We start from the raw sequence: 25675 nt of genomic DNA on the forward strand, positions 1-25675 counted from the left end.
ACTTCAATTGTTGCATGTCATCACGAAGAGTCTGTTTACAGGTTACCATTCTTATACATATACATTGCTAGATGTTAAAACGCAAAAGCGCAGATTACAAAAGTTTGCTTCCTTGGTGTAGACATAAAGGGTGATCAAACCACATACGGTAACTGGTTGACAAACGAATGAATGTATGGATGTCCACGGCGTGAACATCTGGAATTCACCGCTGACAAATCAACGTTTGGGTCCAACCCCAAAATGGCATCTCAGAATCGGAATCGTTATTGATACAGGACGAATCCGATGAGCTATAAAGCTCTTTTTTCACAGATGTCCAGTAGGAAAAAAATTCGTCAACGAAGTTTCTCCATCGACTCGAACTTACTACTGCGCCTCGTACTTTGTATGGTCGATTGCTGGACCCCTTTAAACGACAACAAATAACGGTGGCCCACCCGCACAATGCACAGGGTGACGTGACTGATGACGTCACCAAGCACCGCAGCTCACCTCCCGTCCAGCGGCACACGTGGGAATAGAAGTGCGATTTAACCCCTTCCGCGACCCCCTACTCCCCCAACTATTTTCGCGTTATCTGATGAGTCAAGTAATATCGAACGAATAATCGGAGGAGTGATCGAATAATTAAAAATACAGCTGTAATCTTACTCCTAGCGGGAGGCTGCACTCTCCTTCGACGCTGGCGGGCTGCCAGCGCTGTTATACTTCTGGTTTTAATCGCTGCTGTGACTGCGAACCTGAGATTCTAATCCAGGATCTTGGCAATGCTGACCCGGCCTCACAGGGTCGTTATGAGTCCACTCAGCCACCTGGTCACCTCGACAAATTAAAAAAATATAGAAATATAACTCCACCTCGCATATGCTTGGTAATAAATTAAATTCATAAATAATGAGTGAGAAAGGCCATGTTGATTATGGGCGCTCCAACTTCCATCACGTGTTTAAAAAAAACGTGAACGCGAACATACGAGCCGATAAACGGAAAACATTTACGATTTCAATTAAACGAGTTCACGTTTTGTTGGTTTGTTGTTTTAAAAGGTCCTTTATGTGTAAAACGTTCGTCAGTATGTTATTTGGCTTAAGATTTGCGCGATGCCATTCCATTAAATATATAATAAGAATATGTACATAGCAACAAAACATTTACAAATCAGTCGCTTGTCCCCAAGCTATACATTCTCGGATAACGCACCTAACATAATACTGTTGCAGAGACGTAAAAAGTAGAACATGACAACGGATTAAAAACACCTTGCAATGACATTGTGCAGAAAATTCATGGCTGTGGCATGTTCAGAAATGACCGGTCAAAGGTGACATTTCAATGGAGAATATAAAATGCAAAGGTACTGCAAATTTCAAATTGATAGCATTTAATCATTTCAGTTGTGTTTTTATATATAAAGGTGAATGTGAGTTACAGAATTCATCTCTGTGTCAAGCCCTTTACAACGTCCCGTCACGTGAACCGCCATAGTTGTTGTCTTTCTGGTTTGTGTAAAATCCCGTTTCTTTTTCACGAATAAATAAGAACGTCACGACTCTGGTGATGCACATCTCGACGTGACCAAGTAACCAGTGGCGTAGTCGCGGGTTGGCATGGGCCCTGCCCCAAGGAATGAAATGGGCCCCCCCCCCCACACCCCCGCCCCTCTCTTCGTAGGCCAAACGCATGGGCCCCCGCCATACTGTGGGCCCCCGGGTGCAGTTGCACCGCCTGCACACTCGATTGCTACGCCACTGCACGTGACGTGGAGGACGTTGAGCCGATGGGCTGTGCCGGGATGAGAGTCCTGAATCTCTGATTCCAGCATTGGGCCACAGGTGATTACGTTCCGTGAGACCTTTGAGCACCGAGGTGATGGCGTCGATGGCTGTAGATGGGACAGCATCATAACCAGCTTGATTCCGAGAGGGTCGCTTATGTTCCTGATGGGCTAGCTGTACAATGGGAGTGTTGAGCAACAGCTCCCCCCTTCCGTTATGCATAGTTGTCTCTGAGCATTGCCATTTCCGTATCATGCATACAAATAATTGTACAAAAATATTTCAAAAACGAACTGGCCAAACAACAACAAGCAGAACACTCCTTGAAACACGGCCGTTTAGGACTCGTTGAGGCTTGCGCAGGTAAAGATTACAATTGTCCGTCATTCACATCACGCCTGCAGACTCCGTGCTGCAGACAAGAGGCTCTCCGTCTTGAACAACCTCTGTCCCGCTCTTCGAGAACTCTGGGACACGCTGGGCTTGTACCCACAATTGTCCCCGTAACAATCGATTCATGGCATGGCAAGTCACCCCTGCACACTCGATGCTGCAGATGAGCGGTTTGCCATCGTGAAGGACCACGGGCTGTCCCCACTCTTTGAGATCTTCGAAGTATTTTGGGTTTGTACCCACAACTTCTGCTCTATCACAGTCGATGCACAGAAGCAACTGTGGACGAAGGCGCTTCCTCGAAATTTCAGACACCTTGATAGACGATTGATCCTTCAAGTTCGCTATCCCCGACAGATCCAAAAGAAACATCTCTTGAGTGGACGACTTGCAATCGAGATTTCCTTTCAAGCAATGCGAAAGTCAAATGAAATATTTTAACAATACTTACATTTACATTGCGCTCAGAATGTAATGTAATGTCTCGGAGCGCACTTTTTTGTGATCTTAACCTAAGGGGACCCACTAATGGCAGCTGTCTCTGTGCGGCACAAGGCGACAACACAGCACTGGCCTGCGAGTGGGTGAATATTTGCCAATTGGTTGTTACAATTGATTACATTTTTAGTAATGCTTCAGATTTGGGCTCATGACGTCGGCACACACGGCCCACTCTTCCAAATGAAGTGACGGGAACTTAAACGTCCTCTGTGGTGTGGACGGCTCCTATTTGTGTTTAACACACCCGCAGTATTAACCGAAATCATCTGCAACAAGCGGTAAACCCCACTACTGCTGCTTGGCCATGTCACCGCCACAAATTAAGTTAATAATAATTAAATTAACAATAATACTTTCATATTATATAGCGTCATTAATGCGAATAGCATCCCGCAACGCTAAGTTCTTACGTGAATAAGTGGTTTTAACTTATTGATCTGGCTGTCGCCTGTTGAAGTTGATTGTAATTATCGGCGAAACCTCGTACTCGAATAGTAAATGTAGTGGGTTTACTCTCCAACACACCGGTGTGCCCAACTATTAACGACTTGGCACGTTTTGTTTACCGTGACAAACCTTACCAATTGGCCGAGTCGGGTGGTGGCGGGTTTAACGACACATTTAGATTCACGCGATCTAACCCCAAAAACAAACACCTCTATTATGAACTCATTGAGAGTTGACCCAGATTTTTTTTTATATCTTTCTCCTCTTACTCACACGTGGTTTAGGCGAGAACACCGCCCTTACCCTGTGAAGCTGCCCACTCTGACACGTCACCACGGGAGCCGTCCGATCACCGTCCGAGGTGGACTAAAGTCTGAAATGTCCCCGACTGCAACGTCGGTGATTCGTGGGGCACCCGCCGTGAAGCGTCGCGGAGACGACAACTTCGCTGCGTGGTTGCCGACTCTGTCAACCACTTGCCCCGGGGGGCGCCCCCCCCCCCATCTGTACCGATATCGATAACAAACGTGGGGCGTTGATTCCGTCAGATCAAGACGACGACGACGACGATCTTAGCATTTTGTGCTTAGTGCGTATAAATAAATTAAACAATCACACTCTCGTGGCGAGCCTTGGTTGGGCGCCACGGTGGCGAGATGTCGACTACCTCGCCTGGTACGCAGGAGGTCGTGCGTTCGATCCCGACCCTGACGCCTGCTGCCCTCTATTAGGAGCGTGCGTGTTTCTCCCCGTGGTCGCGTGAATTTTTCTCGGGGTCCTCCGGTTTTCCCCTCCACATTTACACACGCGCGTTTAGAGTGTTTGGCTGCTATACATTTCCACATGATAAGCCACTTCGTTGAGCTATCATTTGTGATAACCAGGTGGCTTCTGAAAAAGAGCTAAGTAGCTCAGTGGGCCTTGCACCTGGTAAAATTAAAGAGTGTTTTTGTTGTTGGTAAGAACGCATTAAGAAGGATCGGCACAGAACTCGAGAGGAGTGATGTGGCCAAAGGACATGGCACTGCCGGATCTCCAGCTCCTCAATTATTTTTTTAAACGTGTTGCCCCAACGAAACTACCACGCCAGGCTCGGTCAGCAGTCGAAAAAGCGTCACCAGCATCACACCACTGACCACTGCGTCGCCATAGCCCCATGCGTGTGGACAAAACAAGACAAAGCTTCTCCATGCAGCCGACCTAGGCTGTTGGGGCAAGTGCTCTTAAAGAGCACCTACGAAGGCTGGAAGGGCACGCGAGGTGGGTGGTGTTACCAGCGCCACGCCTGGCCACCTTTGTATCCCTCGGCCATGATGCTTGCACACCACACCAGGTACTCACTTAGGGCTGAGTCGACCTAGTGGAAGCCCAAGACCGGTTCAGATATCACTCGCCGAATATCGAACGTTGGTGGCAGGGTTCGTCGCGCAGTGCGCCAATGAGCTTCGACCCTCCGGTTCCATCCCAAACGTGTGTGGACAGACGCACCGCGGACACACGCCCGCAGCGCAGTGCAAGTTTGCCGTGAAACAACAACAACAGCAACAACCAAACACAAATGTCGGAGAGGCAGAGAGCCACTCACTAGGAGCGTCACTCGATGTAGTTGGGTCCCAGGAAGGCCAGGTCGTCCATGTACTCGGACTTGCTGACGGACGAGATGCTGTTACTCCTCTTGATCTGGTTGCCGGCCTCGCAGCTGCCGCCGCTGTCCTCCTGCGCGCACAGCGTCTGCTCTTCGGCCTCCGAGCCGCGGTGGTAGAAGTAGTTGAAGTTGGACACGATGACGGGCACGGGCAGAGCGATCGTGAGCACGCCCGCGATGGCGCACAGCGAGCCCACGATCTTGCCGCCCAGCGTCACGGGGAACATGTCTCCGTAGCCCACCGTGGTCATGGTGACGAGCGACCACCAGAAGGCCTCGGGGATGCTGTGGAAGTGCGTGTTGGGCTCGTCAACCTCGGCAAAATAAATCGCGCTCGAGAAGAGGATGACGCCGATGAAAAGGAAGAAGATGAGGAGGCCCAGCTCGCGCATCGACGCGCGCAGCGTCTGGCCCAGGATCTGCAGCCCCTTGGAGTGGCGCGACAGCTTGAAGATCCTGAAGACGCGCACCAGCCGGATGACCCTGAGGATGGCGAGCGACATCGTCTGCTGCCCGTTGTTGGCGCCCGTGTCTTGCGCCGCGAGCTCCGTGCCCAGCGTGATGAAGTAGGGCATGATGGCCACGATGTCGATAGTGTTCATGATGTTCTTGAAGAAGCCCGGCTTGCTGGGGCACGCGCAGAAGCGCACGAGCAGCTCGAAGCTAAACCACACGATGCACACGGTCTCCACGATGAAGAACGGGTCTTTGCCGAACTCGGGGGTGGGCCTCCCGCGGCCGTGCGGGACGGCCGCGTGCACGCCGGGCACGTGGCCGTAGCCGTGGCCGAGCGCGCCACCGCCACCGCCCGGGTGCACGTGACCTCCGTGCGCGTGGCCGCTGCCTCCGCTGCCTCCGCTGCTGCCGCCGCTGCTGCCGTTGCCAGCAGCGTCGCCGGCACCGACTTCGTGGCGCGTGCCCGAGTGGAGGTCCTTGTCGTCGCGGAACTCGGGCAGTGTCTCCGCCACGAAGATGACGATGGAGATGACGATGACGAGCACGGACACGATGGCGATGACGCGCGCGGGGTTCGAGCTTTCCGGGTACTCGAAGAGGAGCCACACCTGGCGCTGGAGCGCGTTCTCGGGCAGCGGCTTCTCCTCCTCCTTCACGTAGCCCTCGTCCTCGCGGTAGCGCGCCATCGTCTCCTCGCCGAGCTCGTAGAAGCGCACCTCCTCGGCGAAGATGTCGTAGGGCACGTTGGTCGGCCTGCGCAGTTTGCCGCGCGACTGGTAGTAGTAGAGGATGGCATCGAAGCTCGGTCGGTTTCGGTCGAAGAAGTACTCGTTGCGCAGCGGGTCGAAGTAGCGCATCCGCTTCTGGGGGTCGCCCAGCAGCGTGTCGGGGAAGTACGCGAGCGTGCGCAGCTGCGTCTCGAAGCGCAGGCCGGAGACGTTCACCACCACGCGCTCGCAGAATTCGTGGCCGCTCAGCTCGGGCTCGCAGCGGAAGCCGTCGGCACGCGGGGTCTGAGAGCCCCCGCAGTCCACCTCGTCCCTGGCCGCTTCTCCGCTCACCGTCATTGCGGAGTCCCCACCACCACCACCACCCCCCACACCACCACCACCACCACCCCCCACACCACCACCACCCCCCACACGAGGTGGCTCGGGATGACGACGATAACGATGATGGCTCGATCGGTCGCGACGGTGGCGGTGAGATGGTCGTTGGTGTTTGTTCGGGGGGTGTGAGGGCTGCTGGATGGCCAGGAGAGTGAAATGGGGGGGGAGTTGGGGGATGGGTGGGAGAGGGGGGGGGCAGTGACTGTGAGTCAGCAAGCCCTTGTCTTCTGTTGAGTTGTAGTTATTAATAACCTTAATGCTAATTTCTGTCTCTTGAAAATTATGCGCGCGCGCGTGTGTGGCGTGCTGTGGACCAATTTATGTCCTGGTAAGTTCGCGTTTGTCTATTTTGAGAATAATCGCGTGATAGTCAAGCACGCACGACTATTCCATTATTTCGACCGCATCACCGTGAATAAATAGCTACATTGAGATGCGCTGTACGAGACGTGTCCCTAATTACGATACCAGAAGCGTGGTGAGTGTTCCGTATCTCTCAACAATGATCTCCGTCACGTGAGTCATCGTTGCTTTATGGAGCGCGACCCAGCGCATCCCCACTATCTTGAACAGCAATCTTAAATACCAATCTCTGCCCTCAATATCAATTGCACGAATCAGATGAGAGTTAACGGTGCGACCGTCTAATTGAGAATCTCGTTTTTCTCGCGACAAAACGTAGCCGTACAAATAATTCGTACAACTATTATGGTAATCGCAGGCGCACGAGTGAAACAGTCCGAGTCCCAAATCTCGCCTTGAACCTCTCCCGCCTGTCCTGTCGCCACAACTGCACCGCCACTTTCACTAACTCTCACTCTTTGTCTCGACCACTTTCAGCAGAATCATCCTCTTGTTGGTGTCGAGAATCTTGATGTAAACGGGAGGAATCCGACGAACTACGAAGCGTCCCCTTTCGCAGATTGCAAAATGTCCAATTTTATAATTTGCCGTAAAGCGCCTCGGAATAGCGTGCCGTATTAATCTACGTACGATCAATCAAGGGGGTAAATATACGCGCAGGCGATAATATCTTCAACACGGACATTAAACCGCGAGATAACGGAACACTTTCCGCCGACAGCCAGACCTTTAGAACGACAGCGAACTTTTTGCACGTGGCTTTTTTTTTGTTACCTTGAGGACAGCTCTTCCACGCGAGTGACTTCAACGGCAAGGAAGAGTGTTATTCCTCTCAATCCCCCTCTCTCTCTCTCTCTGTCCCCACAGGCGTGCCGGCACGGACGTTGTGCGAACGTTCAACGGCGACGTTACCAGTTGCCTCCTCGATGAGCCTCGACGTAAAATCAACCTTGACGTTCTTACGCGAACTGATTTATCTTCTCACGAACGTGCTTGCAATCCACCCAACGGAGACAAACACACCAACCGCCCCCCCCCCCCCCAACACCTTGCCCACGTCTGCCACGATGTAAAAATGCCCTACGATTGTAAAAAAAAAAAAATGTTTTACATAAACGCTGATAATAATAATTGTGATGATGATTGCGATGTCACGATGGTGGGGCTGTGAGAGAGGCGCGATGGACCCGTGCCGACGTCGAGGCGACTGCGCGAGTCGAGAGGGGGCTGCGCGATGGGTGGGCGGGTGGGTCGGTGGGCTGGTGGGTGGGCGGGTTGGTGGGTGGGTCGGTCGGTGGGCTGGTGGGTGGGTGGGTGCGATGGGTTGGTAGGTTTGGGTGGGTGGGTGTTTATATATATAGAGAGTGAGAGAGGCCCGGCTATGCGTGGCTATGCTGATGACCCGCTCGCTGTCTTCTCGAACGGGCGTCCGACATCCCCACGCCTGACAGCGAAGCTGCCGTGGCTCTCCCCAGACGGACAATCCTCCCCCTTGACTCCACCAGTTCCCAGTGAAGCCCCGCGATCCCTCCGCCCACTAACACCCCCACCACCAACCACCCACCCCACCCTCACCTCGCCTACCACCCCCCTCCCACCACCGTACAAAAAAAATTATAAAGACAAAGATCTCCCGTATAGCCTGCACAGGCCGTCGGGGCAAGAGCGCTGCCAAGCGAACACCTATAGGGAAAAGGCCAGCGGCTGCACACGAGTGGCTGGTGTGGCCAGCTGTAACGCCCGGCCGCCTTTGTCTCCCCGGTGATGATGTCTACACCCCGCACCGGGCAGTACTCGTTTGAGGATGAGTCGACATTGGGGTTGTCCCCCAGAGTTGTTTCAGATATTCGTCACCGATGTTGAGCGTGAGCGGAAATTGTCCGACTTAAATAGCCGGGGTTCGTATAGCAGTACGCTAATAACTACCCCACCCCCCCCCCCCCCCCGGCACACACACACACTCACTCCTGTACCTCCCTTGATTGACCTTACAAGCAAAGACCCTGCCACTACCACAACCCTCTTCACCCGAGCCAGTCCCCCACCTTGACCTCTACTTTTTTGGATCAAGTTTCCTCTCTCGCTTCGATCTCCGAATTCCCCAAAAAGTCTCAGCTGGCCTTGATCCCACCACCCTACTGAGCTAGATCCCATCGGCCCTCCGCCGCTCCTGCCGCTCCACCACCAACCTCATCATCTCCCTTGACCCCACTGACCTCCTTCCCTCCCTCTCCTCCCTCCATCACTCACTCACTAACCCCACCACGCTGCTCTCGTGTTCTGCTGGAGCCAAGGGTGCCTCAATGTAACCCGGGGGGGTGGGTGGGGGGGTTAGAACTCGTGTCTGTCAAGGGTAGGAGGGGTTATTTTAATCCTTCATTCTTTGAACTCCCCCTCTGCTCGGTGGCAACCAATGTACCCACTCCTCTCCTCTCTCCTCCCTCTCCTCCCTCCTCCCTCCGTCTCCCTCCCTCCGTCTCCCCGCCTTTTGACTGGGGGTCACGCAGAGAGGACCTCTGTGCTTGACCGGCTCCTGTGTTGTTCTTGAAATGGAATAAGGGGGAGGGTTGGAGAGTGGGGAGTGTGCAGTGTGCATGGGGAGAGGGTGAGAGAGTGAGCGAGAGAGTGAGCGAGCGAGCGAGAGGTGGGGGTTTACATAAAGCAAAGTAAAAAAAAATTACGAAATGATGAACGAAGCAAAGTGCCGACTACACCGAGCATCTTCTTGTTTCCACTGATCGTAAAAAAAAGAGAGAGCGAGGGAGATAAAGAGAGGGCTGGCTGTACGACGCACAGCGTTGTATCTCCTCGTGTCTGTTTGGATTATTGTGAAGACATCCGTCGTTTAACGATGTTGACAGATACTTTGGCAATCCACTGCTGGATGAAGGCTTCCCCGAGCGCCGTGTAGGTCATGGGGATTGTTGCTTGTTTGACCATATTTCACCACGCTGGGTCTACTCGGTGCACCACGAGATGTGTAACTATACATCAACATCTTGACTTACAGCTTTCGTGACTGCAGAAATTCATATTCTTTGGGTCTAAAGTCACGTAGATAAGTTCACATTAATATTTGTTTATTTTTATTAATTTGAACCTATCTACGTGACTTTACCGAAAGACCCAAAGAATATACATAAACATATTGGGGGGCGGTGGGGAGGGGGATCTCTGTGGTGACGTACGCACACAACTGTGACGTACGCACACAACTGTGACGTACGCACACAACTGTGACGTACGCACACAACTGCACGCCCCCTCGCACTCTCCTCGCACCCGAACCCGTTCACCCTTCACAGCGCGTCGATCCCACGAATTCGTCGGTGCCATTCGCTGTATTCGTGACGCGAGACATCCCACGTTCTTACGCGCGTCGGAGCCTCTGAAGCCTTCAAGCCCTTGCAGCAGAAGGCTCCCCTCTCCGCCACCGTGGCGAGATGTGAACTTCCTCGCCTGGTATGCAGGAGGGTCGTGGGTTCGATCCCGACCATGACGGCTGCTGTATATTTTGGAGTGTGTGTGGTCTCCGTCTCTCTGTCTCCCCGTGGTCACGTGTATTTTGCTCCGGGTCCTCCAGGTGTTTTCCATCCACATTTAGAATGAACATCACGCGTTTCGAGTATTTGAATCGCTATACATTTCCATATGATAGCCTCTTCTTTGAGCTGTCATGTGGCCAGGTCGCTTCTGAAAAATAGCTATATTCCTCAGTGAGCCTTACCTGGTAAAATAAAAAAAATAAAAAAAATAAAAAACTCTTTAGTTTAATAGTTTCTAACCACCCATACTATTTGTAGTTTAGCAGGTAAGGCCCACTGGGTTACGTAGCTCTTTTCCAGAAGCTACCTGGTCACAAATGATAGCTCAACGAAGTGGGCTTATCACGTGGACATTGATAACAGCGCGTGCTGTTGATTCAAACATAACAGCCTCCGTCCTTGACAGCACCCCCTGTGGCAGCATCCACCAAAGCACTTGACTAAGCTTCACGCGACATCAGGATCTTAGTAGCTTGGTGGGGAGTGGGGGGCTCCCCCTTCTCCTCCCGGGGGGCCCTCCCCTTTACAATTCCCTTCTCTGTGCCCCTCCGGCTCATGGACCACGGTGCAATTGCACCGCCTGCACACGCGTGAGCTTCGCTGCTGCTCCACACACGTCACCCCCACCTGTATCTTGGTAGTTCGTATGGCTGCCGCCGTCTGTGGGGCATTGCCACTCGTTACCATTGCATTTGAAAGCAGAGGGTGGGAGCCGAGGACGAGGGTGGAACATGATGAACACACAGGGAGTGAGTGTGACCGTGCGTCGATTACACGGTTCGCATAAGCTCGCAAGGGCCGTCGTGATGCCAGCCACCCGTGTAAGAATGTACGCATTTTCTGTGAATGCAAATATTGACTACATTAAGAAATAATAGAGCGAAGACAATTACCAACGAGACAGAAATTAAAACACTCGAAACAACACAAATGAGACGGTAAAAGTGGGGAATCTCCGTTCCTAAATCGCCACAATCTGTGCCCGCATATGTACGTGTATGTTGAACTTCTTTCGCACCGTACGTAGGTAGCCAACGCTTGCTCGTCGGAGGCATGTCCACCGTCGGAGGGAAATGGATCGCGACACCGCGCAACCTCTCACGCTGTTGAGACGCTTGCGGCCGACGGGACGAGACGAGGTCAGGGACCCCCCCCCCCCCTCCCCTCCCGAGCGCGCATCGAGTTACGACGGCACTGTGAGAGAGCGACGCGAGCTAAAGCCCACGTGCTCATTGACCGTCAGTACTGTGCGTCCAATGTTTTATGTTGCTGTTGTTGTTGTTGTTGTTGTAAAACAACTAAATATTTCATTGGGAGAATGTAACGAGCGCGCAGTGTCCAGCACGCGTTCACGAGTCCATTTTCCGAGACACCCGGCACGCAGACGAAGCGTCATCGGTGCTCACAGCAGCAGCAGCAGCAGTGGTAGCAGTAGCGAAGTCAATTTGATACGACCCTGTATAATAATAATAAAGTACTTCAGGGGTAGTACTATGACTATGGAGGGTACAACTTCAACTGTCTGTCCGGGTGCCGGTTAAGGAAAACATGTACCGCATCCCGGCACACCACATCCATGATTCCCCTCTTCGCCGTGACTGTGGCTACTGATCACGTGCCTACACTCTCGTTCTTCTTCCAGCTACCCGGAAAAATATTTCTGTTGGGAAATTAACCCCCCACCCCCCGCCTCCGCCTCTTCCATCCCTCCCTCTCCTGCCTGGACACAGCCATTGGTAGGGGTGGTGGTGGTGGTGGCTGCCCGATACGGATTCCGCGCACGTGGCTATTTCGAGCAGAGTGCGCGCGCAATGCGGGCGCGTGGTGGTGGTGGTGTGAGTCGGCGGCACAACGGGTGCTGCGGCCACTCTGTGCATTCGTTACACACATCTGCGGGGTGTCCCGACGTTTCGCCACCAACCCCCTCAAACCCCAAGCCGCAGCAGCCGCCAATTCGAATGAATTGTCATGATCCAGACTCAAAGAAGTTCGATTTTGAGACTTAAATTGTCAACGAACTTCGTGAACATAGCGACCTCCAGTGGCTGCATGCTGAGCGGTGGGTTGGTGTGGGGAGTGAGAGTGCAGCGGTCAGCGCGCTGCGCCACGAACCTAGTTACCCGGCCAACACCGGTGACGATGATCTGGTGGTGCTGGCCACCCACCCCCTCGTGCGACGCGCCGGCCTTCATTGGTGCTCGCCGTTAATTAAAGGGAATTTGGAGACTTTCATCCGGCAATGGATGGACCGTGGCCAATGGTGATGATAATTAAATAAAGCAGGGGGGGTGGGTCGTGAAGAATAACCCACGGTGTGGCAGCCAATGGAGGGAAACCCGCCCGAAAGGAGGACATCCGCTACGGAGATGGAGCGATGAAATCAGCTCGTGTGCAGGTGCGAGATGGATCGCTACATCGCAGGACTGTCGTAGGAAAGGCGACGGTTTGTGAAGGCGTTCATCCAGCAGTGGAATGATCCTTACTGCTGCTGATGATGATGACCGCATCGCGCGGCGCTGTCAGAAGCGCTTATGCGGCCGTCTGGAACGTTCTTCCTTCAGATGTTAGGAAGCCGCTGGAGCTATGCACTTTTAAGTCATCTAGATTGAAAACTCATTTCTGTATTAATTATTTTGGTGTTCAGTTTGTTGTCCTTCCCAAGCGCATCCGATTGGCGCGGTTGGCTGCGTACGGTGCGAAAGAAGTTCAACGTACCAGACATGATGAAATCAAGAAGAAATTATTTTGACCAGGTGAGGTGGCCTGAAGCCAAAGCTTACCCAATACGTGGGCTTGCTTTCATAGTGTTAATTACAGTGTTGCTTACCAATGATCTCACACCGTCTACCCACCTCCAGCCGCGATCTGATTGAATGCACTGCAGTACTTTGAAGTTCACGCTATGCCACTGCCCAATTGACAATTGCGTTCAAAGCCACGGGTCAATCCGCTAGCCCCGCGCCTTGCCAGGTGATGGGGGTTGTTTGGCCATACTTCACAACGGTAGTCAATGCCGGTTTGTGGAAATCTGGAGCATATATGCAGAAATCATAGAAGTGCAGTACAACGGTGGATTTTTTTTTTCCGCTTTGCACATTTGGGAATACGGAACTTTGCCGATCCACTGCTGGATGAGGGCGTCCGTAAAACGCGCTGCTCATGGGGGGGGGGCGGGGGGGGCAGGGGTGCTGTTAAAATAAGGTGGCAATATTCTTGATCAGGTGGGACGGATGAAAGCCAAAGCTGCCCCTATTAATGTCTTTACATTTTTCAACCGCTTTCGTGATGCTGCGTTGGCAGAGGTGCACAAGCACATATATAAGCACCGACGCTGCCCTAAAGGGAAATGTACATAACAGGCGACGTTTCGGGCAACGGTCCTTCCTCATAAGGATATCTTGCATTTAACATTATTAATTGCACATAGCAATTATCTGGAACCATCTACCCCCCGCCTGCCCGAATGCGCATCCACGCCCACTTGATATCTGATTGAAGACACCACTTTGAAGTCCACGGTGTGATGCTGCTGCTCGCCGCTGACTGCCTAAGCTCATGTTCAAAGCTATGCCCAAATTAGCTCCGAGCTGAGCTAATCTCCATTGGTGGTCCCGAGGCCAGTGATGGAAACTGAGATGGAGTGGTGGAGAAGAAGGGACTAACCTCTCTCCACTCTCTCCACGCGCCCAGCTGTCAGCACAAAAACCACAGGAAATGCGCCCGATCTTGCCGGGGGGTCCAGGAAGCTCAGCGGAAAGAACTCGACAAATCCGTTCCAAGCTAAGCAGCGTCGATCCTGTATAGTTCTCGAACGGACGATGGATCATCCACAATAACGTTGCCATAGGCTCCGGAACAACGCTGTTGGCAGGAGAGGGCAGTGCTGTAAAAAAACACACATTGTTGTGCTGCACTTCCATGCTCGCGCGTCTAGCGGTCTTCAGATGGTCGGCCTTGTACAAGAGCTGCTTTGCTCAATGTTGCTCCTCCGCCTTGAGCAACCGGCACTGAGCAGCGTGGTGAGTTCGGTATGGTCAGGTAGCCCCCATGATCGGATAGGCGTGAAGAGGCCCTCATCCAGCAGTGGATCGACAACAGGTGTCATTACCCTCTCAGTAGGACAACCACTGTTTAATTCCCACAGCGTGCTGCCAGACTCTGAAAGTGGTACTGATTTTAATCGTCTTGGAGGGATGATTGATGATTATAGCAGCAATAGAATACAGTTGAGATCTAGATAACGTCTAAATGCAATTGCGTCCAAATGGGTCGTGGGAAATAGGTGGCCACGGGAGCACGGGGTCATCGATATGCGTGGGTTTTTCTTTTTCAAGCTGATGTAAGGGGTTCAATACGATCCATCCTGTCTGTCCCTGTGAGCCTCGGGCAATAGCAGTCAACTCCCCAGAGTGCTAAAGATGTCTCCATTGCCCGGCACCCCGTGTGACATTGCAAACATTGTTGTGTTGCACGGACTGCACACGTGCACGTAACCCGTTTGTGTATAGAATAAAAAATGTTAATTCACTAATTCCATAGCATCCGTTACAATATATTAACGTGTCAGATGATGGCTAGTTATGTCCTGGCTCCCACTGGCACGTGACAAATATGTAATGATTGCCGTGGATTTTGGGATTTCAATGAAGAGGACGGAGGGATGGAAGTTCCCCTTCCTGAGTCATCCCCAACATGCAAATGAGACTCCATGGTTCAGGAGCTCCAGTTCCACCCCATCTTTCTTCTGCATATGCTTACGTAATAGGAGTACCCTAATAATAATTCCCAGCCCTTTGCCTATGCACAAATGCATGCAGAAGGCCTCCCTCCTACCCATGCCATATTAGTTTTGGGAGTTGTTTGACCACACTTCACCACACTGGTCGGTGCGGGATCAGTGAAGGAGGTGGCACAGGAACGGGTCAATATGTAAACTCCCCACTGATGTTAGCCGTGGCTGGGAATCGAACTCAGGATTTTTTTTCTCTCTCTCTCGAATTCATAGCGCGGTGTGCGAACCACTGTGCCACGGCTCCACCTGGTTTGCCTTTTTTTCCCTGAACACTCCACGAGTGAACAATTGTGAGTGTGTGGCAGCAGCCTTGTTAGATCACGTTCTCGGTCGGAGCGTTTTAGCGACATCACGTGATGCCTCCCCGCCAATGCGCCGGAATGTGGCGCGCGCGTGCCTCGGCAGATTGTCACGCGCACGTGGAAGAAAAAAAAAGATGCGAGTGGAATAAGCACCACCTGCTCCAGGCGGCGTGTTGATGCACGCTGCGACGTTTGCACCGTGTGTTTGCATTGAACTTCTTTCGCGCCGTACGCAGCCAACCGTGGTGCAATTAACAGGCCGTTCCCTTAATTCCAGTTCGCCTTTTTTCAGCGATGTTTGCATTTTGCAACAACACACGGTACATTCTAATGCGGCGAAAATGCACAAATGGCGCCATCAAAGATTCGGCGGCCTGCGAGTGCGCCCACAAATCCCAAACCATCGACCACGATTCCCAAACCATCATCGATTACGAATCCCAAACCATCGACGACATCGTAAACACTCCGCTGCTGCTGCTGCTGTTTCCGTCTTCACTCCTTTAAAGGAGGAATTGACGAGATCCACTCTGCTTCCCAACAGACAATTGAGTGGATAACAACATCTCACATTACACCTTCAATCTGCTGCTGCGATTCGTCCGTACGAAAAAAGAAGAATGCGGCACACTGGGAAAAGGCCCTCCCTGTCGAGAGGAGGTCGTTTGCACGCGCCGTTGAATAAGGGGCAGGGAGTCGGTAGCACCGACGGCTGGGGTGGGTTCGATCCAGACTGCGTGCGAGGCAGAGGTGCTCAGGTGGGAGACGTCGGATGAGGTTATCCTGGCCAGCGCCTTCACGAGGAAAGAAAGGCATGAGATGTGATGGCTTTTTTCGGGAATGTTGGAGTCTGGTATAGGTTTTGAGGACGAGGAGAACGGTATCCAATCGATTGTATGAATAACATTATTTTACGAATAAACTGTTAGGTATTGACAATCTATGGATTTTTTTTATCAAAACGTCTCTTTCATTGGTCTTAGTTAGAATTTCAAATACAAATTTTGTAAAACTTCAAAAAAACCTCACAGGGCTTTGCTCTACCCTCCTCATATTTCACAATTAAATCGTGGACTTCGCTTGCCAACGAATATTTGCTCGGGTTTTCCCTGGACATGCACCGAATGAAGCCATTAGTCATTTCATCGCATGGGGACAATGATGTTGTTTGCCCTTTTTACCAGCTCATCCGTAGACATTCATTGCTATGCCCTGCTAATGGAGCGTCCAGGGTGTTGTGGATATTTGGCCCGATTGAGGCACAATTTGGTTTCACCCTTTCATGGATTTCTGCCACGAAGAAAAAGGTGGAAATTTGGAGATAGAGAGAGAGAAAAATGTGATTTGCGTCTGTTTCACGCACGCGCGTTCGCCTCTATTCCCCGCGAGGAATGGTCGAGGTCGCATTCCATAGAAAACCCCGCATCCAATCAGCAACGGGGTCGTGGTGGCTGCCGATGGGAACGTGGGCCATGCATTGCAGACGTCACCACGCTAGCCCTGCTGACGGACAAAGCTGACCAATCTATACCAGCAGCTGGAACAACTCATCAATCATAGCTGCGGGGGCAGGCTGCAGCTCTCATGAAGAGCAAGTACTTAATCACGATAAGGGTCGACGAGAACGTGAGCATGAGGCTGATGGGGTTGAAGTGCTCGGTTGTCGTTCTTGTCGTTTTTGTCACGTGTCAGGGCAAGCGGGGTTTGGACGGTGGCCAGGAGGATTTTCGTGAAATTTACACAACTGGGTCAGGATCAACCGGATGTAGGAGCGATGTTCAGAACGCTCAAATGAGCAACGGTGGCCCCCCACCCACCCACCCCGCTCTTTTTGAAATGAGCAGTCGGTGCCAACAACGCGGCACTTATCGCTGATTGTAATTACATTTTCCAGAGGCAGCGTGGACACGACCGTAAGTCTTTTCGCGTGTTGCAACCGCTCGCGAGCAGCGGAAATGCTCCAAATTGCGAATGAACAACAACAACAAGAACAAAAAGTAGCCGTGTGAAACGAAAGTGGTCGCTTTGGGGGACATCAAGCCCTCTGAGAGTTGACGTCAGGGGGGGTGGGGGGGGTGCCGTCCATAGCTCGTGGTCTCGTGGTGGCTCCACGGTGAGGAAGGAAGTCTTAGAGAGGCCTCCGTCGGGCGAGAGATTTTTATTTTTTGGGGTAAAAAAGCAACGGTGCCTCGATGCGATCCAGAGGTCGCAAACGGGTTTTGATTCCTTACTCGTACCCGTACCCGGCCAGGTACGGGTAGCCGGGTATCGGGTAGGGTACGGGTATCGGGTACCCGATTGCGACCTCTGATGCGATCCCACGTCATCTTTGGCGATTTGTCCCTTGTGAAAAGTGTACCGCCCTTGTTGTCGATCCACTGCTGGATGAGCCCCCCCCCCATACGCCCCGTGGATCGTGGTGGGGGGGGATTGTTTGACCATTCTTCGTCACATTGCTCACTGCGCGTTGTCGAAGGTAGGGAGGTATAGGCGTGGGGGTCGTCGAAGTACGGTACAACAACTGATTTTGCTGCGTCGCCCTCTGCTGCCTACAACGGTGTAATGCAGCTTACCTGTAACACCCGTCATGCGTGTGGTCGTCTCAACAAAAACTATCCGAACTCCACCTCGCTTAGCTTCCGATCCGACAAGATATGGAGCATTTCGGCCGATTTGGTGTTGGGCTTTCTGAGATGTAGTCTACTTTGTTTTCGAATCGTTATTATAAATTTGTGCTACGATCTATATGATATGACATGTTGTCCTAAATCACACGGTTATTTCTGGCTGTGAATGACAAATTATCCTTCTAGATCAATGGTTCTTAACCTTCAGTGCAGCCTTGCAATCCTTTTGGTATTCAATCGTTAAGAAAAACATGTATCACGTCTATAAATGCATCGGTGTGATGAAACAAAGTAGTTGTACTTACGAGCCCGTGCTTAATTTGTGTTTCGATTATTTACCTTCTAATAAGTATAACCAGTAAAAACAAAGTTTTCCACTATAAATCCTTTATATGCGTGGCGGCTCGAGTCCTCTCGTCCTCTGGCTTGAGATGGCTGCCACCTATAGGTCAGATGATTGCATTGCACCATTAAGCAATTGGTAATTAAATATAATATTTTTGTCCTAAAAAGTGTGAAATTTTTGAAAAAAAATTTCACGAACATTAATTGTCACGCACAACGAGTCTGTGTGGAAAATGTCAGCTCGATTGGATCACGGGAAGTGGGTTAAAAAACGACCGAAAGATTTGCACGGTCCTAAGCAAGCAAGCGAACTTAATATAAAGGATTTAAAAAAAGAATCATTTTCGCACCCCCAGAAAGGGCATCTCGCACCCCAGGTTAAGAGCCACTGCTCTCGACCCTTATAAACTGCTGTGGCTCCCCTCTCAATGGCTCTATCGCTGCTGCTGCTGCCAGTAAGTCATCACGTTCCACAGCGAATGTGGAGCGGCGTGTAATTGCTGTCATAAATTGTCAGGATTTTTTTGGATTAAAACATATATATATATAAAACGGAGGTGTGAAGCCCAGCTTATGTGCGCTCGACATGACAACGAGCGGAACACGTGGCTTAGAGGACACACGGAAACTAATAGACATCATGATGGCCGTTAAAGGTAGGTGGGCTTCGGTAGGACATGTCCCTCGAAGGGTTGATGGGTAAAGGTCGAGAATGTTTGGCTGTACCGTGTTGAACCTCTTTCGCACCGCACGTAGCCAACCGTGCTAATCGGAGGCGAGAGAGATGGAGTGGCAGCCAGGTAACAGAGATGCGGGGGCACGCTGGTTTGCTACATCTCAGGACCGTGACATGGACACGGCTTGAGGAAGTTCTTCATTCAGCAGTGGATAGATCGAGGCTGCTGCTGTTATATCACGGCTGTTGTCAACAGCCTCCGCCTGCATAAACATTGCGTCATTTACATCTTATACCCTTCGATTTAAAGCTTTCGTGACTGCAGGGATTCATCTTCTTGGTTCTTTCGGTAAAGTCACGTAGAAAGGGAAATAATAAAAATAAAACAATAAAATACAATTCTCACGACGTTTCGGCCACAAACGGCTGCTTGCGTTGTGGCCGAAACGTCGTGAGAATTGTATTTTATTATGTTTACATTTTTTTATTTTATTATTTCCCTAACTACGTGACTTTGCCGAAAGAACCAAGAAGATCTTATACCCTCTTCGCATCACTTTCCACGCTCGTCTGCACATTGCCGGGCACAAATTAGAGTTGTCACAACCTCCAATAGAGTTCCATTAGGGTTGCGTCAAACCATCTGCGTCGTGTCATCATCATCAGTGTTGTGACACGGCCCCCACTGTTAGAGTCGGAGGGGCTCGCTGTGCCCTGCGCACGCGGTGTGCGTGCTTCCATCCCGACGGAGGCGTCTGGGGAAGGCCGAGGGAAGGCAGTTGTGGTTGTTTTATGTTGATCCGTATGGCGGTACCCCGGGGTCCCAAATCATACAAAATTACTGAGGCAATTAAATATTTTATTTCTGGGACACTATTTTTTTTTCCAGGGGTGTTACTTAACCACGCGACTGGGGTACCAATCAATCCGAAATCGGTGCCACACTCCGCGATGTCGACACGCAGCGAGGACGATGAACGCTCGTACGCGCCGTGGCGGTGCATCGTGTACAGCTCGTCGAGATGAGTCGATTGCCGCGTCGCCGACCATCAACAGACTAAAGATGACTGTACCATGGCTACCCCGGGGTGACCGCCGTAAGGCTCCTTTGTCGAGGGAGGCGTTGGAGCGCGAAGCGGCTTCGATCATCGCCACGGAGCGGCGGGGCCCTCTCGTGGCGGACAGACACTACTGCCCCAAAGACAAAGATCCTCCCCCCACCATCCACCCCTGGCCGTATAGCCTTAACAGACTGTTGGGGCAAGTGCTGTGAGCGAGCAGCACCTATGAAGGCGGTGGCACAGCAACGCGATGGGGTTGTGTGGCCAGCACCACGCCCGGCGACACTTGACGTCTGCACTATTTTCGTGTCTCTTCTCTCTCTCTCTCTCCCCGTGGTCGCGTGGATTTTCTTCTCGGGGTCCTCCAGGTTTTCCCCCTCATTACAAATTATCGCCACTTCGTTGCGCCATCATTCTTGATGGCCGGGTACCTTCTGAAATATGAGCGACAAAGCTCAGTGGGCCTTGCCTGGTTAAATAGTATTAGTAGTTTACACATTGCACCAGGTACACATTTAAGGCGGAGTCGACCTATGTGAGGCCCAGGACCGGTTCAGACATTCTTCACCGATGTTGGCCGTGAGCTGGAAACGAACTTTGGCCGCCAGGTTCGTAGTGCAGAGCGCTAACCGATGCGCCACCGCTCCCCACGTTAATATTCCCGATTCAAGCAAAGATGGATTTCGGGCCATGGCCCAGTGTCAATCCACGCAACTCCTTTGGTGCGGCATTTTTCTGGAAACTGCCACTGATTTGTGCCCGCAATAAACCGCCCAGAAGGCGACCTGCCAGGGAACTAACAACAACAACAAAATACATGCCCATCCCAACGATTCCTTGGCTATGCGAAGCCATTCCGTGAACAAGTATAACCCGTAAAAACAAAGTTTTTCACTATAAATCCTTTATATGCGTGGCGGCTAGAGTCCTCTCGTCCTCTGGCTTGAGATGGCTGCCACCTATGGGTCAGATGATTGCATTGCACCATTAAGCAATTGGTAATTAAATATTTAATTTGTTTTCCCTAAACAGTGTAACATTTTTGAAGTTTTTTTTCACGAACATTAATTGTCTCGCACAACGAGTCTGTGTGCAAAATGTGAGCTCGATTGGATCACGGGAAGTGGGTTAAAAAACGACCGAAAAATTTGCACGGTCGTAAGCAAGCAAGCACGCAAGCAAGCAAGCAAGTGAACTTAATATAAAGGATTTAAAAACAACAGACGCATGCAACCGCAGGCGATGTATATGTACGCAATGACAAGAGGTTTCCCGCGTACTTGTGTAGTGACTGACTCAGAGACACGACGAGTAGGAGGCAATCTGTTTATTAACGGCCTTAACAGTTCACACACTTAGCAACTACGGTTCCCAGTCAGGACAGCTGGCAGACTGCCTGACTCACGACGCCGAGACGGTGAAGACGCAGACGGCGGTGAAGACCCCAGCAGCAGCAGCAGAACGACGGGGGTCCCCCCCCCCCCTACTCCACACGACAGCCCCGAGGTCCCCTCCCGGGGCCCCTCTTATACTGCCAACGAGGCCTGGCTCTGCCCCCAAGGCCACGCCCCCCTTCTGGAACCTACCAGCAGGTTCTCGATCTGCCCCTTTCGTAACCTTTCCCCTACATCCCTCTGTCTGGTCTATCACGTGACCTGCTGTCAGTCAGGGCTGCTGTAGTTGCAGATCCCCTTCCCTGCCAGCAGCCAGCGCTATGCTGCTAAGTGACCGATTCTATGTCACTACACATGTACAGCCTTAACGGACTGTTGGAGCAAGTGCTGTTAGCGAGCAGCCACCTATGGTGGCCGGCACCACGCCCGGCCTGTACACCCGTACACAGACGCACGAACAGAGCCGCACGCATCGCCGAGTTGGTACGGGCTCTGGTGCACTGAATCATAATATTTATTTATACTGTAGGAATCCGATGAGCTCTAAAGCTCTTCTTCACAGATGTACAGTAGAATGAAATCGGGCCACTTGTCCAATTCCCCTGCCCCCCTCCCACTACCCCCATCTCATAGCCCAAACCCTGGATCCTCTCTTTCTCTTATTGCCTTCTGGTGCAGTTATACCGCCTGCACACTCGATCTCTACGCCACTCCACTGCTGTACGCATCTATGTTGAACTTCTTTCGCACCCTACGCAGCCAACCGTGCCGATCGGAGGTCACGTCTTCGTGACCAAAACACCACGAACAACCACCACTACTATCAACCATCACCACCACCGCCACAACTATCACCAGAACGACACCTGGTTCACAAAGACGTGTTGGAAAGACTGATTCGACACAAGGAACTTCCCTCGATACAAGCTCTGAGCTGGGTGCCTTTGATGCGTTCCCCTCGCACACAATACACGGGTGTTGTTTCGCTAATGTGGCTGCAAGAACACCGACTAATGCTGTATACCCAGACGATCCCAAGTGAGACCCTCTTGAAAGTGCATTCTCTCGGGACGTGTCCTGCCAGAGCCCACTTATTTTGTGATTTGAAAAATAAAGTTTGCGTTTCAAAATTGTATTATTTTGACGTTATCCATAAGCGTGGGCTAATGTGGTTGCGGGTGTTTTAAGCGCGCAAGTTGAACTAAAAATAATCCAACAATTTGCATGCAGAGAACAAAGGTGCGATACTGCTCACAGACGCAACGGGGAATTCTAGTCGGTTCAACGCCACGGTTAAATAAAGGTCTCGCATTTGTAATCACACCAGCAAAATGAGCATGCTGGAGATGGGTATGATGGAAGAGCCCTCTGTCTTTTTCCATGGGTCGATCTCCTCCTCGGCTTCCTGGTCAAACCGACACGCCGACGAACCCCGGGGGGAGGGTGGGGGAGCGGGGGGTGTCTTAGATGAAATCGTTCGGCATTGATAATTCATGCCCCCCCCATAGAAATACCGCATGAGTGGGAGACTCGCTTTCAGTGGCACGGCATTTAATTCATGTTTCGCCGTGGCTATGTGTGCGGCGTGGTGTGTGTGCGGTTAGCACGGCTGCGCTACGAACCCGGCGATCCGAGTTCGATTCCCGTTCACGGCCAACGGCCAACACCAGTGACGATTATCTGAACCGGCCCAGGGCGTCCTCCCCTAGGTCGACTCAGCCTCAAATGAGTGCCTGGTGCGGTGTGTAGACATCGCCACTGGTGGAGACAAAGGCGGTTGGGCGTGGTGCTGGCCACCCACCCCTCGTGTGCCGTGCCGGCCTACACAAGTGCTCGCTAAGGAGCGCTTAGCTCCAACAGTTCGTCAAGGCTACACGGGGGATCTTTGTCTTTGGTGTGTGCAGAGACCATTCACTCTGTCAGTCATTCCAGAATCTACAGGAATTAAAAACGACCAATTTGCAATTGGAGAAAGCCTCTAAAATAAAATAAAAACTCTCCAGTTCGCTGTTGTTGATGTACGGCTCTCCGATGTGGTGTTTTCGGGTTGTTCTGCGCGTTGTCCGACGTTTCGCTTCGGGTGCTGCGAGCCCGATTACGTACGAAGCGGCTCTGTAGTAGCGTGAGCTGGTTTAAAGGGGCGGGTGTGGGGGTGGGTGAGCCGCACGAGGCTGTCGATGTTACAAGCGAACTTTAAACAAAATGTTGAACGCGCAGCAGATTGAGTAACGAAGCGATCTTCTCCTGTTTATCGTGCGCTCCGCTCCCCGGCGCTCACCCCCTGGGTGCATGAGACAAGGCTTGCCGATGCCTACTGCTGAATAATTATTATTGTTTGACTTAACTGTAACCATTTAGCAACGGGGCATAAGCAGGGGTGGGAGAGGGGGCGGTGACTCAACTCCCCTCCAGCGCCTTCCCCGACGTTCCGGGGCTGGTACCAACCCTGGCGCAGGCATCATCTCATACGCAATGACGGTTGTTGTTGATGCTGTTGCTGTTGTTTCTGTACGTGTGTACAGTCTCCATACATTTAAGTGTGTATATCAATACAATGCATTAACCAAATGCGTTTCTCGAGCCCGAAAGATTGCTCTGAAGCGTATTGATCTCACACACACACACATTGCACTAGAGCAACCCACCATCAAGCGCGCTCGCACAAACGCAAACATCCCCCATGCCCCCCCCCCCCCACCTTTAGCCTTGGTAGAACTTTGGTGCAATCGTTGTTAGTGAGCGCCTATTGAGGGCGGGCCACTATAACGCGAGAGAGTGGTTGGTGCAGCATCAATCACCAAGCCTCCTCTGACCTTGGCTCCGCGGGTGGCGATGTTTCGACTTTTATTATATCTCGATTCCACTTTTGATGATTCCACTCTTGTCGAGGGCCAGCCAGCCTCGAGCGAGCAAAAGGTGCCCGGAGCGAGCACGCGGCTGATCGGCGTTGGCGTACGCGGACGAAGAAATTTGATCTCTCTTCTTGGTTCTTTCGGTAAAGTCATCACGTAGAAGGGAAATAGTAAATAATAAAAATAAAACATAATAAAATAATTCTCACGACGTTTCGGCCACAACGCAAGCAGCCGTCCTCAGGTGAAGAACAGGTCTGTCGGAAAGACAGCGTCTGAATGAAACACCGCCAGGCTTGGCAGCGTATATTTAAGCTGGGTTGGAGGGGGAAGAGCGCCTTGACAAATCGAAATTTGATCTCGCTGAAGACGTTCAGCTCCGCAGAGTCCTCGCGACAAGACTCTGATGATATCGGCCCCGTCGTCTCTCCACTGCCGGATGGAGGCCTCCCCCGTGGCATCGTCATCCCTCTCGAGGTCTTGCGATGCAACGCTGGCCCCTTGGGCTGCACGAATTTATTTCATGCCCCCCCCCTCCCCATCTCCGCGGGAGATGTTCTCCCCCGACGTTGCGTTTCTCTCCTCTGGCTGCCGTCCGTTAAGGCCACTTTTCCTAACAGTCACTACGATGTCTCTAGATTAGGCATGGATGTTAATGTATTTATTTATATCCACGTGTTGTTATTTCGGGGTTAATGCCAAGCAAGTGCCTAATCCATAATAGAGGGCTTTTGGGGGTTTAGATCGCGTAAATATGAATGTGTCGTTAAACCCGCCACCACCCGACACAGCCAATTCGTGCCAATTCGTTACTAGTTCAGCACACCGGTTGTGTGTTGGAGAGTAAACCCACAACATGTACAATTCGAGTACGACGTTTCGCCAGTAATTACAACCAGCATCATCAGGCGGAGAGCCAGGGTTGTGGATAAATCCTCCTGCTTCGGTCTTAGAGGGATACACGTGACGTCGTTACTTGAGGGCCAATCAGGTGCGAACGCCTACATGTTAAACTCAAGTTGCTAATGAAAAGCACCGTTCCAGTGTGACTTCATCAGTGTTTATTACCTGCTGTGCCTCACATATTGATCGGAAACACAGATATTGGCATAGCATAGACTGTCGGACCTGTCTCCGATGGGGGTTTCCGGACAATAATGTAACGTGCTGTTCTCTGTTGGGGTCTCCAGACAATAAGAAGCGCCCGAGACACAGGACGATAATGGGGGTCTGGAGACGACACAGCAAACGACTAGCAGACTGGTCTCTGATGGGGGTTTCTCGACAACAGTAAATGTGGTTTTCGAGACAATGATTAAGCTGACGGATCTCTGATCCCCTCTTCAAACTCGATGGGACGGGCGAGTTTCTCATAGGATGCCGGTGGGT

At 51.7% G+C, this 25675-nt stretch overlaps 1 protein-coding gene across 1 annotated transcript; it reads right to left on the reverse strand.

Annotated features, from left to right (window-relative positions):
* Positions 1-1648: 1648 nt before the first annotated feature.
* On the reverse strand, positions 1649-7884 carry LOC133347550 (potassium voltage-gated channel subfamily A member 1-like). Its single transcript, XM_061559911.1, has one exon. The coding sequence runs from the start codon at positions 6285-6287 to the stop codon at positions 4713-4715; it is 1575 nt and encodes a 524-aa protein (XP_061415895.1). The 5' UTR covers positions 6288-7884; the 3' UTR covers positions 1649-4712.
* Between the last annotated feature and the right edge of the window lie 17791 nt (positions 7885-25675).

The sequence above is a fragment of the Lethenteron reissneri genome, chromosome 26 (genome assembly GCF_015708825.2).
Source record: "Lethenteron reissneri isolate LAM-NWPU_2019-01 chromosome 26, ASM1570882v1, whole genome shotgun sequence".
Classification (NCBI taxonomy): Eukaryota; Metazoa; Chordata; class Hyperoartia; order Petromyzontiformes; family Petromyzontidae; genus Lethenteron; species Lethenteron reissneri.